This window comes from Phalaenopsis equestris, unplaced genomic scaffold, assembly GCF_001263595.1.
Source record: "Phalaenopsis equestris unplaced genomic scaffold, ASM126359v1 Scaffold000829, whole genome shotgun sequence".
Lineage (NCBI taxonomy): Eukaryota > Viridiplantae > Streptophyta > Magnoliopsida > Asparagales > Orchidaceae > Phalaenopsis > Phalaenopsis equestris.
Window position 1 is genome coordinate 265,707 of NW_018165269.1, and position 16,932 is coordinate 282,638.

Genomic DNA, 16,932 nt, shown 5'->3' on the forward strand with positions numbered 1-16,932 from the left:
AGGACCATTTTATGTCGAAATCACAATGGATGCCGAATGTGGGCTCATTTCTAGGTCTCCTGTGATAGTGAATGCCAAAGAGGCTTGGGAGATATTTTTCATCGCGGTGAAATGGATTTAGGTCGTCTTCATGGTCTCCTCTTCGACTATCGATGTCACGGTAGAGAATAACATAGCCTTGAGTCCCATTGTACATCTCTGGCAATCATTGTTGTACGCGACGAATCTCTCGTTGAATTTTTTCCTTGATTGGGTCCGACGCAAACCATCGAGGTGGCATGATTGGAATTGTTTTGGGAAGAGACAAGATGATGGAAAGAGAAGACAAGAACGGAGGGAAAAAAGTGAAGAGGGAAAGGAGAGGAGGGAGAGAAAGAAAAATTTTGTTGGATTGGGTGGGGGCGGCTGCTGGTGAACCCTAGGGAATAACTAGGGTTGGGCTAGCTCTGATACCGGAGTTAACCCAAACCATGATTCAAACACGATTAATTTTTATTGTTGAAAATGTAAAAGACGGGTACAAGGACGCTCTCTAACCAACGAGAACTCAAGAAAAGCAAACATGAATACATAGATAATAAAACAAACATACAAACAGTAAAACAAGATTGATTGCAGAAAATTAGCTTAAGGACGGATCAGAAACAGCCATGGATAGCGTCGACCCGCGGTTAAAAAAGTCACTGAGGCAGGGAGGAAGTTGTCAGCAGCGGTTGGACGTTCCTCGAGGAGACCTGAGGTGACAGGAGGAGTGTTGGGATGTGACCGCGAAGTAGCCTGGGAAGATCTTGAAGTACCGGCTGCTAGCTTTAAGGGGCACATGAGAGAGGGTTGCAGCTAGCAGAGGACTGCTTGGTAATTGAAAGTGTTGCGGCGGACAGGAGACATCGCAGGAATAAAAGATAATGCCTGGGGGATTTGCGGATGTGAGGAGGTGGAGGGATGATACTGAAAGGTGGAACGGATTGGGGATAAACACCACCTTGACGTAATACATCTGCAACACCACGTCGCCGAAGGATACAACCTTCGAAGAGGGAACACCAGGGACAACACCTGAAATCAGAAATCACAAGGAAAAAAAACTGCTTAGACATCAGAAACAACATGCACAAATAAAGGAGGGAGGGAAGATAGTAAAGGCAAGATCCTGAGAAGGAAAGAGGTGAGAAATGGAAGGTTTGCAATAGCTAGGAAGAGGAAGATGCGCAACAACAGCTAAGAGGCGTAAGATTAGGGCACGGGGGGAGTATGCGATGCGGAATGGAGTAGGGAGAGCAAATCAGATGGATCGGCATTTTAATTTCGAGGAATGGTCCGATCTAGCGTGAATGGCAGGACATGCTTACTCCAAGTCGTGCAGTTCGAAGAGGTGAAACAGGGAGAGCGTCCCACGCCAAGTACTTTACAAGTGCTTTGAAGTATTGAGTTACACTTAACTCTTCTTGTTAGATCTCATGCAGTGTTGTCTTAATCTCAAACAAATCAATCAATTTTGCAGAGTATTCGGTACAGGAATACGTCTCACGTGATACTTCCCAAATCTCCTGTGTTGTCTTATAAAGCAAGAAATTTTCACCAATTTATGTGGTCATGAAATTCATCAACTAAGACATAGTCATGTGAACCTGGATCTTCCATGAGTTTTGGTTAGGATCGGTGAGCTCAAGAACAGTGCCCACTCGATATTCCTCTTTTCCTTTGCCACAAATAAATAAAAACACTGATTGGGACCGATGAAGGAAGTTGTGGTCGTTGACTTTATGAAATGTGATAAAGTGAGAGTTACGGGGTCGTCTGGGCAGAATTTTTTATCTCTGATTCAAAACTAACCTCCAGAATAGAGCTGTCATCTTCTTGTCGTATTTTTTCTTAAGCTCTATACATGTTTAGGGTTGGATAAGGTCGTTGCTTATTGCATGAATAGAGGAAGCTAACGGTTGCTCTATTTGCTCAAGAAGGAGTCGCTGGGTTGCCTTCAGGAGGGCCTACAGACAAAAGTTGCGGCTGAGAGGGTCTGGCTGTCCTATCTCGTTGCAAGACAGCTGCAGGCGGAGGAAGCATGAGCTAGAGTTTGGAGGGTCTGCAGAATGGCTGGCAGCAGCCCTAATCTCATCGTAGACGACGCAAAAGGAAGAATTTGCAGGCAAAGCACAAGAAGACAAAGCAGACTTGTGGGAAGGAGACATTGCAGACAGTGCAGGAAGATGTCAGAGGCAAAGCAAACGACGCAATATAACATCGCAGAAGACACAGGAAGAAGACATCAGAGGCGGTGCAGCCAAAACCGCATAACGTCGCAGACAATGTGGATGAAGACTAATCAGACTACGCCAGTCGCAGACATCACAAACAATGATATACAGGGCTGAAGACGACGCAAATGATGTCGTCGAGGAAACTAGACGCAACCAGCTGAACTTGACGCCCTTATACCATGAAGAAATGAGAAGAAAAACAATACTCTTTTATTTCTAAATGATTAAATTACAACGTTTCTCCTCATATAATAAGTTTCTCCTTATATTATAAGTAAAAGCTAGGGCAAACTCAATTCCTACTATTATAACTTACCAAAGACACAACAACCAATGAAAGTGCCGTGTATTACAAATTATAGATCATGCAATAGTATAGTCAAGCTAATAACCTCAGTGAGTCAACAAAACACTTATAAATATAAACGCAAAACATGTGGACACACTGAACTTCAGCAATAATACTAAACAATGACAGTAACTATTCCCTAATAAGTTCACACGGAGAAAAACGATCTGCAAGTATATTTATTTATCCTACCCAGGGCATAGGCATCATTAACTTCCTTCTCCATGTTCTCCAGAGCACAAACAGCAGACTTGCATTTGTTCAATGCCGTGTCTTCATCAAAATGCTCATCCAGAACAGCTTGATATGCAGTTACAATTCTTTCAGGCATTCCCCCGACGGCTAGTTTCTAAAATTTGAATAACATCTATAAGAACAGATATACAAAGGCCATTTGCCAAGAAGGAAAAAAAAACAATAATTCGGACATTGAAGTTATAAAGAAGTCACTCACTATTCTCACAGAATGAGCATCTTTCTTCACTAATTTAATGGGATTGGAATTCTTCCCATTGTTTTCTGACAACGGAGGTGGAACAGGTGGTGCATTACCAAGAATGACATCTTTCAGCCCTCGGCCACGAGATCCAAAAACTTTTCGTTCATCCCATATGTCCACCTGAATATTAGAAAATTATAAATGGTGAAGAATAGGATTGTAAACTTAATCAATTATTTACAGGAACTAATGCTTGCTTAAGTAACTAGAATCGAAATGTAGCATTGATCTTTAGAAAAATCAACAACAATAAATTATTAACAGCCAACAAAAAACTAATGAAAAGTAGAAACTAGCTTTCAGCTTCATCACATTCATAAATTTTTTTTTGGGACAAACTTGACAATCGCATTAAAAACTTCAATGATATTTTGAGTATTATAAAGAGAAAAAGAAAAGGGGGAAAAATAAAATAGAAACTAAATTAATAAATAATGAATAAAAAAACAAAAAAATTCACCCCAACACACCCCACCAAAAATGAGACGGTGTTGCATAGGAGAAAAACTCAATGTGGTGGTGTCCACGAACTTACCATGGAGGATATGCAAAAAAAATTCTTCAAATGCAACAAGGGTTAGTATCTTTGAGAGGAGACAATCCGGTGAGATCATCATTAGCCACAACAGTGACTCTCCAGCTTGACGGGAGGAGGAAAATCCCTTCCTTCGGAAAGTTTCCAATGAAAAAGAGCCAACACGCAATGATTTGACATAGAATATTAGAGAAGCCAAAATTTTGAAGTAAATGTGAATTTCTCATATTTTAATGGTCGCATAAATCCGGACAAATTTGTCGAGTGACTCCAAACAGTGGAACAATTTTTGTTAGTCCAAAGACATTCTTCAAGATATGAGAGTTAAATTGACAGTCAAATTCAGGAAGAATACGTCCTTGTGATAGGAGAATCTAAAGCATATTCGCCAACGTGAGGGGAAAAGTAAAATCACTGACTGGTCTAAACTGACAAAGGAGATGTAACGCAAATATCTTCCCCCGCATTACTAATAGGATGTGTTCATAAAACTCCAACACCTACAACAGAGAGATTCTTCTACTGAGTACTCAGTTCAATTTGATCAACTCATACTAAAATGTGAGTTGGTGGAACCAGAGGAGCACGCAGCAGCAAGATATCTTGGAGGACTAAAGGACATCTATTAGTAATGTGATGCAACTGCAGCAAAATTGGCCCATACTTTATGCATGAAGGTGGAGAAACAACAATGTCACAGGTGCCTGCCACAACTCACAAACTGAATTCAACCCCAGGATTAAGCAGCTAAAATTTACCCAGTGGAGCATCCAAGCTAAACCCACCTGAGAAAAAACTAGTTTAGAATGAAGAACATGTGGAGCCAAAAAACGCTCTCAAATCAGTCCTAGCCAAGAAGCTCTTGAAGAGTCATGGTTTCGGGAACATTTCATCAAATTGCCCAAATAGGAGGATGATCGCTTTCACTAAGCAGCAAACAATTGAAGAAATAAATGGTAACACGAGAAAATTAAGACAGTAGAGAGGACTAACCGCTTACAACCAACAAGGAAAAGATGCTAGTGATTCAAGCAGCCCATTAGAGAGTCCAACAAGACCGGCATTTGTTGTCCTAAAAAGTAATGAGCTTGACAAGCTAATACCTTAAAAGGATCAGCACTATTTAGGGAGTTAATTGATATCCTGACTAATAGTTTACCTCATATGTGGTTTGCACTGAGAGTGGTTCAGCATGCCGAAGATTTTCTTTTAGGGTTGGTTCTTCCAAGCAAACTTGTTTATCGAATGCACCCAACCAAGTATGAGTGGAAAAAATAGGTTACAAATTTAATGGCTCAAGACTTGGTTTGCAAGAATACTAGTCTCTGTGTAGTTCTAGCTCTAGCAATGCCAAAAAAGGATTGGCATATATATATATATATATAGAGTTGTATGAATGGACGTGAGAACAGATTTTGCAGTGGGACTATCACAAATCCAACAAGTTGATGACTTTATTATGATGGTGGAATGGTACGAACCTTACCAATTTGTTAGTTCGCTCCCTTCCGAGAACTAGAGGCAGAGGTAGGACTAAAGTGGGACGACCCTAGCACTTTTGAGCCGGTTGGTGGCTTTCTGGTTTTTTTTTAATCTTTATGTATTTTTGCTTTATTGGGTTTTTGTGTGTGTTGTAACGTGTGAGTTGGGTTTTCATTTAGGCCCTCTCATACAACCTATCTGCACAGTTTCTGCACAGTTTCTCTTTAATATATCAGCCTTTGGGCTATTTCTAAATATATATTTTTTTTTTGGGAAAGAGCAGCGGTGGCTCCCTACGCGTTAATTAAAAGAAAAAGTACAGAAATAGGAGGGGGGAGGATCCCCATCTATGAAAACAAAAAAAAACATTTGACTCACCCCTAGGGGTTCCTCTCCTCACAGTACAACTCACACAAAAAGAAAACTCCAAAAATACATGTATACCCAAAACCAAAGAACAAAAACCCAAAAATAAGTAAACCTGTGTTCTAGTATAACTTGAAATAAAAAAAATAGAAAAAACATGTACAAAAAGTGTCTTCAGGTTAGTAGAGTTCTCCAAAAGCATTCCCACTAGCAACCAAAAAGCGTTTGAAAAACAAGAGCGTAGAGCAGAGAGGTCCAAAACAGCAGTAACCAGCGGAAGACGTGAGAAAAAAACAGAAACAGGAATCAGGAACAAAAAGCAAGGAGACAGAAATCAGCCTGCTGCAAAAATACGAAAACCTGCCAAGCATAATAAAATCTCAAAAGAGGAGAGAGGCTTAAATACGGACATAAGGCAAATTCAAGTTATCCCCAATGAGGAGGCATCTGAGAGGAGCAGGGGGTAAATACCGACGTGACAAACCTCCCCTGCATGCTTGGCTAACCAATCAGCAGGGGAGTTGCCCTCTCTATGAATGAATTTCCAATTTACCTCAAGATGTTTTTCAGCCATAAAAGTTAAAATATGTTTAAAAGTGCAAAATATATCTCAGAGGAGAGGAGAGATACCCAAAAGAGTATCATAGAGCAATTTAGAATCAGTTTCCACCTCAATATTATGAAAATTGAAAACAGCAGCCACCATTAAAGCCAAAAAAACCCTCAGCATTCTGTGGCCAATGGGTTGTCAGCGACAACAGGAGAGGTGAAATAACAGAGACATCTACCCTCAAAATCCTTAAATGTGTCCCCAACCGCAACATAGACAGGATTCCAATAGCCATCCACATTTTAAAAAAGGGGGGGGGAAGGGGGGGGGGGGGGGGGGGGGGGGACCCTTAAATTAGGAACATCAATAGAACTGGCCCTTAGAACCTTATTGTAATAGGCAAGCACATAAGCAACAGTCATAGAAGCAGTGGGGGGGAAGTATGGTATTTAAAACTATTTTCTGGAGGTCCATAAAAACCAGAGGACTAATAAAGGGAGAGGAAACCCCCCTCTTTTAACATCAAAATCCTTCCATTGCCACAAATAATTGCTTAAAGTGCCCCTATGTAACCAAGAAATACCGAAATGTGAGCCAAACATATTCCAAACATTTAAAGAAAAAACACATTCAAAGAAATTGTGCCTCGTATCTTCCTCCTCATATATATATATATATATGTATGTATGTATATGTACATAGAATGATATAATTAAAAAGCTTAGCATGCTAGAGAAAAACATGAACAAAGTAAGACTGAAATGCATTAGGAGGTTTTGACTAATACTTGACCAATCATTAATGAAAGTGACAAAATAGTGGGATTCAATTTGAAGGACTATTTGAGGGGAAGAAGACAATCGACAACGGCATTGATAAACAATGTTTGTAGAATAGAGAGCAAAATGTCATTGGTTGTCAAGCAGTAAATTTTGTCAGATTCAGCACCTACACTTTCCTCAAGATTTTGAAAAAAAATGAGGTGAATAAAAGGATGCAAAATAACTATGAATTTAGTAATACTGAACAAACAATAGGTTACAAGAAAGTTTGGAGCACATGAAAGGATTAAAAATGAGAAATATAGAAGGATGGACAATTCTCCATCTCTAAAAAGGATAAGGGAATCATAAGCAACAATGATGGAGGTAGAGACAGCATATACACAAAGTAAAATGGTTTGACATTTACCAATTGTATGGAAGAGACAAAATAATCTAAAACCCAGAACATAACAATAAAAACAGTCAGTGAATTTAATGGAAGAAAGCATAAGATGCTGAAAATGATGTCTAAGATTGCTATGTAAAATATACATTTAGAAGGATGAGCAATCCCCTTTTCCAAAAATAAGAGGGTTGGATCATCAAAAATATTGAAATGGGGTAGAGAAGAAATGTAAATTGAGAAAAACGGTTGGCATTTACCTATCATGTGTGAAGAGACACCATAATCTAACACCCAATATGTACCAGTGAAAATAGCCTCAGTGAATCTAAAGAAAGAAAGCATAAGAAACTGAGAACAACGTTTAAGACTGTCTATAAAAATGACCAATAGTCTTCCTAAGAGATACAAATAAATTCAAAGGAGAAAGCACTAGAAGCACGTTGTGGAAGAATGTTGGGTGATGGAGAGATACACAAAATTTTGAGTTAGAATTAGAACAAAGAGAAAAGGCATCATAGCTTGCAAACAAAACCAATGTGGCCACCATGTCATGACTCAACTAGAGACATCAACAAAGTGGATTGACCACAAGTCAAAGATTGAGTTGAGAATCAGTGAAGTAAAGAACCAAATAGCGACTGATTTCAATGTTAAAAAATATAGAATCTATCATAAACTTGAAAAATGTAGGTCAAATATAAATTTAACGGCAACAAATTCAGTACTCTGCTTCTACCAAATAGACGGATTATAATATAGGGGAAATACTTAAGTTGTCATATTATTCTCTTAATTTGCAATAGCATTCTTAGATTTTGATTATTAGGTTAATAGTGATAAGCAAAATTTGCAAATACAATAAAGTAAAAAAGCAGGGACAAACTCAAGCACAAACCAATTTATGCATTTCAGTGAGATCCATCTATATCCACAACTATACAGAAATCATGTAATATTCTAAACTTTTTTGAGATCCATCTATATCCACAACTATACAGAAATCATGTAATATTCTAAACTTAAAAAAGGCACATGGATAAATTACACTCACGAAAACAAAAATTTTTCCGATCATACTCGAAATCACTACAAGAGTGCTTGATTCATAGCCCAACTATGTTGGTGAGTCCAAAACATAAAAATTATCAAAAGAAGACCCTCATATTGTTAGGGTCACCCACAAGAATTTTGTTTTTTAAAAAAAGCCTATGCTTGAGATGACAATACATTCAGTGCTACAAGTTATTAAAATTGTGGGATAAATGGCGTCCCATTTATATGAGAAAATTCTCAAAAATAATATTAATTATTATTATTATTATTATTATTATTATAGATGTATATACACACACACGTACACATATATGTATATATATAAAGATGACGGGAGGCTCTACTATGGTTTCGCCTCATGGCAAACTCAGAGCGTCTGCTCGATTGATTCTCGCTCCGTCACGCTCGAAGAAGAAGAATGGGTTCGAACCTCGACTTCATCTATTTCGTCCTTCGTCGCCTTTATCGTGCTTTGTCTACTGCTGTGGTTTTCTCCTGCTTGAACCAAAACGGCTTTCCACTGCCTCGATCCTTGCCGCCCTGTGTTGGATTCGTCGTTCGCTCCCTGCTACGATGTGTTGCTCTTTCGCTTACTACATTTTCACGTCTATCTGTTCTGATCGAACCGTCCCTGCTTCGATGGAAGCGCTCCCTCCTTCGGCTGAACCCTGCAAAGCCTCCTTCATCCACGTGTTGAGTAACCATGTCGTAGAGTCGGCTACTGTCTTCTCGTCAAGTTTTAAGGAATATCGTGATGGTACATGTGACTTACCTTCTATTAAAAAGGCGAGTAGGAGAGGTGGAAAAATAGCTCTCTTTTTCACTGATTTAGAAATTTCAACCTTAGCTGAGAAATGCAAGTTCGCTCTCATAAAAAAATTTCAGTTGGGGCACCCCTTTACGGAAGTTATCAGAAAGAGTTTTGAAGATCTCAAACAAGTAAGAAAGTAGAAAGTGGGACTTCTTGATGGGAGGAATGTGTTAATTCAGTTAACCTTGGTTGAAGACTACGCTTAGATTTTCTCTAAAAAATATCTTAACATTACAGGAAAGTCAAAGAAGTTGCTCAAGTAGTCTCTTGATTTTGACTCAAATCACGAACCTCCCACTGTACTAGTATGATTTAGTTTATCTGGTCTTAAGCTGCATTTATTTAATCACCAGGTTCTCTACTTGATTGGGACTATACTTGGGAATACTATAAAATTAGATCTACCCACCTTCAATCTAACCAGGTCTTCTGTTGCCATAATACTTAGTGAAAGAGATATTACTTTACCTGATATTATAGAAGTCTGGTTGGGCACAACACATAATGGATATTGACAACAAATTGTCATGAAACATAGACTTTTTTATTGTATACATTATAAAATGTCTGGGCATACCCTTGACAAATGTCACAGGTTCCACCCTAGAAACCTAAAGCTCAACTGCATAAGGATGGGCCAACCACACTACTCTTGACACATCTACTCCTGTAGAAGAAATTATCACAAGACAGGAGTTGGTGTCTGTTTTATTGCCCCAGAGCGGACTACCGCTTCAACTGTGGAAAAGCCTTTGAGACCAGAGAGGACTACTGTCCTTGAGGGGGATTGCTTACTTATTTTACCTCTTGTGGAACCTCAGTTGGTACTGGATGAGGAGTCATTGCCCCAGCTTCAAGCTCAAAATTCTATCCTAGGTGAGCTTTCTACTGCAACCCTACCATCTGATCAAATCGAACAAGTTTTTAATGTCAATCAGGCACAATGTGATCCTATTGTGCAACAGCCTACATCTACCAGACAATTTTTGGACCAATACACTGATCAGTTAAGCCAGTCTTTGGAGGAAGATTGGAAGTTTAACACATCTAGAAAGAAGAAGAATAATAATAAAGGCCTATTGGAACTTAGGAACTTAATGGATGATGCCTTGATTGATTTGGGTAATGCAGAAAACTTAACCATTTATTAGCAAACTCCCTACCTAGAACCAGAGATAAGAAGCAAGGGTACATTGGATCGCACTCATGCTCCTATTATCTATGTAAAGGGTTTTCACGGATCCTTTCTTGGTAGATCAATTACTCCAGCTTTTCGTTCTCCCTTTCTTCTAGTCCTTGGTGCAAAACCTTTATCTTCCATTTGTTTTGGTTCTTCGTCATCGTCTTTTGGCCAGCCTATACACGCATTTGGCCGGTGACCCAAATGAAACGGATTGTGAATTTTGCGTAAGAAAAAGGCACTCTATTAGAGTTTGAAGATCTCAACAATTATTTTCTCCATATTGTTTAGCATTTAAAGCTCTCACCGATTCAACTACTACTTCCAAACGGCTTGTAAATTTTGCCCTGTCTGGAGATTTTGGCGTAGAGATTATAATATTATGGTTTTGGGTATACATGTACTTTTTTTTTGGAGATTTTGATGTGAGTTGTATATCGGGTGCTTTGGGTTCTTACTTAGGCCCACTCATCCAACCTACTTTGTACCACTCCTAATATATATATATATATATATATATATTGAATAAGAAACTTTTTGTTCAAAAATTTTCATCATTATTAAATTAAATTTTGCTTTATCTATCACCGACCAAATAAAGAACGCAGCTATTTTATGCGAAAGTTAGAGGTTGTACATGGAGAAGAAGATGATGTTTCTTCTAATATTGCTCCACATTTTTATTATATAATTCCCATCAAAAGCTCCTCCTCGAGGATCAAAACTAGCAACACCACCCTAAAGAACTACGACATATAGGCACCGAAAAACTAGTATTTTCTCTTTAGTTGAACCCCCTCAACTTTTCTCTCTCCTTGTTGTAGACGTTTATGTTTATAAAATATACCCTTCAACATCACGTAATTATCTCCTCATATAATACTTAAAGAGTGCCACATCACAAACTTGTAAGGGCCTGACAAAGGATGATAGTTCATAAACTTTAAGGATTGAGTGAAAAATTTTATCTCCATATCTAAAAAATCTCACTTACAAACATAAGTTTTTTGTCCTTGCTTAACAGTCGATGTTTAAACGCCCATTTGCGTAACACTTTCATATCATCATTCGTGCAGATCTTATTAGTCTCCATAAATGTTGCACCTTCAATCTAATTAAATGCAAGAATAACGACAAAAATCAAACGTCATGTCACGAAATTTAAATTGAAGTGGCTCAATCATATACTCAAAATCACTACAAGAGCGTCTGATTTATAAATGAACTATGCTAGCAAGTCCAGAACATAAAAAGTATCAAAAGAAGAAAATCATATTGTTAGGGTCACCCACAAAAACCACAAAAACTTTAAAAAAAAACCTATGCTTGAGATGACAATACATTTTGTGCTACGAGTGATTAAAATTGTGGGAAGACTGACGTCCCATTTACATAGTATTGATTATTATCAATCTATATATATATATATATGTATATATGTATATAACACATTATGATAGACATTAAATAGATAAAATAAGTTGTTTTTACTTAGTGACATATGCTCTTTGCTTTGTGTTTCTCTCCTTTCTTTATTTATGTGCTATATGATTCACAGTGCGGTGATGCACACGTTAATCACATAAGTATATATGTCGATTTAGTAAATGAATTTTGAGTTCAAGTATTGATTCTACATATATATATATGTATATATACATATATATATATATATATATACATATATATATATATATAGGGTTCGCCTGTCAGCCCGCGCTCCTCTGCGTCTCAACGACGACGCGTTCGCTCTAACAGAGCCGCTCGTCGTCTTCTGACAGAGCCGCTCGTCGCATTCGCTTCTCCGCTCGACGCGTTCGCTTCTCCGCTCGACGCGTTCAACTTCTTCGTCGGCTCGCGCTACATAGTTCACTGTTCCTGCCGAACTTCGTTGTAGTTCAAAGCCGACTGCTCTCCTTGCTCTGATGGCGCCTCCTTCGTGTTTGGTTGAGCATGACAAAGTCTCCTTTGCCCATGTGGTGGGTAACCCTCAGGTGGAGTCCGCAGTGGGATTTCCCTCAAGTTATAAGGAATCTCGTGAGGGCACAGATGATTGTCCTTTTATTAAGAATGAAAGTAGGAAAGGTGGAAAAGCATCAATCTTTTTATCTGAATCAGGAATTTCTACCCTAACGGAAAAATTCAAGTTTGCTCTTATTAGAAAATTTCAGTGGGGACACCCTCCCATGGATGTTATCAGAAAGAGTGAGACAGGTGGAAAGTGGAACTCATGGATAGAAGACATGTGTTGATCCAACTAACAGTGGCTGAAGACTATACCAGAATTTTCTTCAAGAAATATCTTAATATCGAAGGCAAATCAATGAAGTTACTCAAGTGGTCTCCTAATTTCGACTCAAATCATGAAACTCACACTATACCGGTATGGTTTAGTTTATCTGGTCTCAAGCTGCATTTTTTTCACCATCAGGTTCTCTACTCTATTGGAGTCATCCTTGGGGATCCTTTGAAACTAGATCTGTCTACTTTCAACATAACCAAACCCTCGAATGCCAGAATACTTGTGGAAAGGGATATTATTTTACCTGATGTTACTGAAGTCTGGCTGGGCACAACCCATAATGGGTATTGGCAACAAATCGACACGGAACACAAACCCCCATATTATATCCACTGTAAGATGTTTGGTCATATCCTTTGGTCATATCTGTTTGGTCATATCCTGGCTAAATGCCACAAATTTCATCATAATTTGAAATCTAAGGTTCAAATGAACAGGTGTCTGTTGCCCCTGAGGATCCCCACATGAAATTGTTGTTACTGCTACTGCGAGTGATGAGATGTCGACACCTATAAAATTCGTACAAAACAATATTGATGGACTCTTACTTATAAATGATGGTGTTCAGACTGATAATAAAAAGAGCCTCGCAGCTCCACTTCTTCAAGAAGTATCCGGTGTAGCGGCAACTCAAACTTCACATATTGCAGAACCTATAGTGAGTATTACTGTTGGTAACCCTTCTGCGCTCTACCCCATCAGACGGATTCTTTGGAGGAGGAATGACAGGTTTACACTTCCAAAAGGAAGAAGAAGAATAGAGATTTACTAGAGCTCAGGAGTCTTATGGATGATACTTTGGTTACTACAGGTAATGGTCAGCACCTTACTAATTTGCTAGCTGAATCCCTATCGAGAAATAGAGTCAGAGACAAGACTAGATTGGGATGACCTATACTTTTTCAGCGCCAGGATGATTTTTGGGTTTTTTTTTTATTTTTATATGTACCCATAATTTACATTTTTTTGTGTGTTGTACTGTGTGGATTGGGTGTTTAGGCCCACCCATACAAACCTATCTATATCTTTCTCAAACCCCTGGCGGTGCCGAGCACGGTAGAAGATTGGGCTTTTTCATATATATATATATATATATATAGGGTTCGCTTATGATGAATCCTTGGTTTCTCTGATTCACCGCGATTTCGTCTTTCGACTAGATTGGGATGACCCACACTTTTTCAGTGCCCCGTTAGTTTTTTGGTTTCTTTTATTTCTATATGTACCAATCTTTTACATTTTTTTGTGTGTGTTGTACCGTGTGGGCTGGGTGTTTAGGCCCACCCATACAAACTTATCTGTATATTTATCTTTAATATATCAAGCCTTGGGCTTGCGTGTTTTTTCATCATCCCGAGAAGAGCAGGCGTCTTTCGGCGGCTCGCGGCTCGTACTTCGTCATCCCGAGAAGCGACGGCTTCTTCTGCGGCTCCTGTCCTCGCTTGCAGGGCGCGAGCTTTCCTCTGGCTCGAACAAATCGCCCACTGCTTGACTTCCCTTTCGGCATTTGCTCTTCCTCTACTATCACTTTGTTGTCCCACAGGTTAACCTCCCTTTTTTGGGATTGCTTCAAACAAATCGTATGTTGCTGCCCTTGCGGGTGTTCACGCCTCAGGTACACCTAAATCACCATCTTTTCCTCCTTCATTTGAGTGGGCGGAGAACATCAAGAAGTCTGGTAGGAAAAATAGAAAGTTTGTCATTTTTTTTACAGAAGACGATGGTATTCAACTTGCTTTCTCCTGTCGTCTGAAGTTGGTTGGGAAATTTTTATATGATCATCCCAAAATGGAGCTCATTAGTAAATAATTTGAACTTATGCACCTTGTTGGAGAGTGAAAAATTGGACTATTAGATGGGAGACACGTTCTTATTTAAATTAATAATGAAAAAGATTACATGCGCTTATTTGCTAGAAGGATAATCTGGATTGATAACAGAACAATGAAGATTTTGACCCACAGAAGGAACCGTCAATCATTCCAGTTTGGATTCTCCTCCCTGGTCTGAAATTTCATTATTTTTCTCAAAAATTATTGTACTTTTTTGTCTCAGCTTATGGAAAGCCACTCAAGACGGACATTCCTACTTTAATTTTTTCCGTTCATTTGAAGCCAGAGTACTTGTTGAAAGAGACGTCACTTCACCCGCTTCTGAGGAAAACTGGTTGGGCACACAGCACCATGGATATTGGCAGAAGGTAGAGATTGAGCATTTTCGGTCGTATTGTTCGAACTGTCGTGTGTTCGGCCACTTTAGTCCTCATTATCACCATCTACACCCACACCTCAGACCAAAAAAGCAAAGTGCTCCGCCAGAGGCTGTGATTCAATCTCATCCCAATCAGCACCAAGTTTTTGACACAACTGATCATCAAAAGGATACCTCGGAAGACGTCAATATCCCCGTAGACGATATGACAATCATTCAGTCCTCAGTTGTAGCTCCCAAGTCTTTGGAACCTTCTATCATGGGAGAGAAGGGGATTCTTCAGACTCCGTCTGCCATAGAACCTATCACCGATAATACAGGTAGAAATACTTCTACTGCTTCACCACCACCTCATCAAGTCCAGAATAATGTTAATGTTACACAAGCTCAAGGGGATCATGATATGCAACCGCCTTTGGAATCTACTGATTAGATGAGTCAATCATCGGATGAGGAATGACAGGTCTACACATCCAGGAGGAAGAAAAAGAATAGAGATCTTCTCGAGCTCAGAAATCCGAGCTCAGGAATCTGATGGATGATACTTTGGTTACTACGGGCAATGGTACTCAACTTACAAATTTTTTAATCGGTTCACTTCCGAGAACTCGAGACAGGAGGACTAAAATGGGACATCTCTAGTACTTTTGTGTCATTTGTGACTTTTTGAATCTAAATATATTTTTATGCAAAGATTAAAATAAATTTAATTTTTGAATTAGAAATTGAATATTTTAACCAACTAAAAATCGACAACAGGGTAACTTTCTTTGCAATAAGTGCCACAAAATCTCTTTTTTAAGCAATCTACATCATAGAAATTTCTCAGATTTAAATTTTCCTAAATTAAAACTCAATTCTAAACCAAGCTAAACTCAAAATAAAATTTTATCTTGATAATTTTTGCAAGCCTCGATGCCTATCAATTCAAGTTGAAGCAGTCATTTTGCTGAAAATGTTATGGAAAGTCACATTTTACTCTAAAATTCTACCTTTCTCTCTTTTTTGTCTTCTTCCGAGCTCCTTACTATCATGAGTAAAATATCATATATATATATATATATATATTTATGAAAAGCCCAAGAACTGATTTTATTGAAATAAAAAAGATACATAAAAGTTGTATGAAAGGGCCCAATAGAGGCACCCTACCCACAAGATACAAAGTATAGTAATACCCCAACAAAAAGATATAGATAGACTCAAAAATTTTAAAACATGCAGAAAACAAATAGCTAGGGACGAGTCAGTTTAGTCCTATCTCTTCCTCTAATTTTAGGAGTGGAGCTAGATAACAAACTTTCAAATATTGTGTCGTTGTCAGGAGTAACCAAAGTATCATCCATTAAGCTTCCAAGTTGGGGAGCGCCCCCAGCCTTCTTTCTTTCTTTCGTCGAGAAGTGTAAACTTATCATTCTTCATCTAAAGACTAGCTCATGTGATCCTCGGTCTGATTAGATATTAGAACCGCAGTAGAAGGAAAGGCAATCGTTGTCACAGCGATAAGTTCAAGTGTATGTGAAGTGTGAATTGTCACCTCTGCACCTGATGCTTTCTGAATAGGAGTTGCGGGCTGTCCTGATTTTCGATCCGAACATTATTCCTTATAGTATGGTCAGGAGAAGGGTTCCCAAGGGCAAACACCAACTCCTGCTTATGGTGATTCACAGGTTTGATGTCATCAGGTTTGTTACCTTATAGTATGGTCAGGAGAAGGGTTCCCAAGGGCAAACACCAACTCCTGCTTATGGTGATTCCCTCCTCAGGTTTGATGTCATCAGGTTTGTTGGAAGCACGTGGGGTGCAATAACAGCATGTTCCTACTTTTGGATATTGGTTCTCAACTGTGAGTGTAATCTGAAATATTTCTCTTGCGAGTATCCAAACATCTTACAGTATTTGCAGTAGTAAGGATTTTATTCTAGAATGATTTTTTGTCAATAACCTCTGTGAACAGAACTAAGTCAGACTTCTTCTACATTTGGTAGTATAATATCTCTTTCAATCAAAATCCTTGCAATAGAGAGCATTGAGAAGTGAATTGTAAGTATGTCTATCTGCAAAGGTTTTCCAATGTTAGTCTCAATTGCATATAAGATAGGTAGGTCAAGGAATTTAAGCTTGAATTCAGGTAATAAGAACCAGATTGGTGCAATTGGGGGTTCT

General features: G+C 38.7%; 1 protein-coding gene across 2 annotated transcripts in view; it reads right to left on the bottom strand.

The window, feature by feature from the left end:
• Positions 1 to 16,932, bottom strand: part of LOC110031477 (regulation of nuclear pre-mRNA domain-containing protein 1B-like) — a 110,495-nt gene that overhangs the window by 53,780 nt on the left and 39,783 nt on the right. For both annotated transcript variants that reach the window (XM_020734687.1, XM_020734686.1), the window contains exons 4-5: positions 3,062 to 3,226; positions 2,800 to 2,956 (exon numbers count right to left, since the gene is read on the bottom strand). In XM_020734687.1, the coding sequence (XP_020590346.1) occupies positions 2,800 to 2,956; positions 3,062 to 3,226 (322 nt within the window). The remainder of the gene's footprint in view (positions 1 to 2,799; positions 2,957 to 3,061; positions 3,227 to 16,932) is intronic.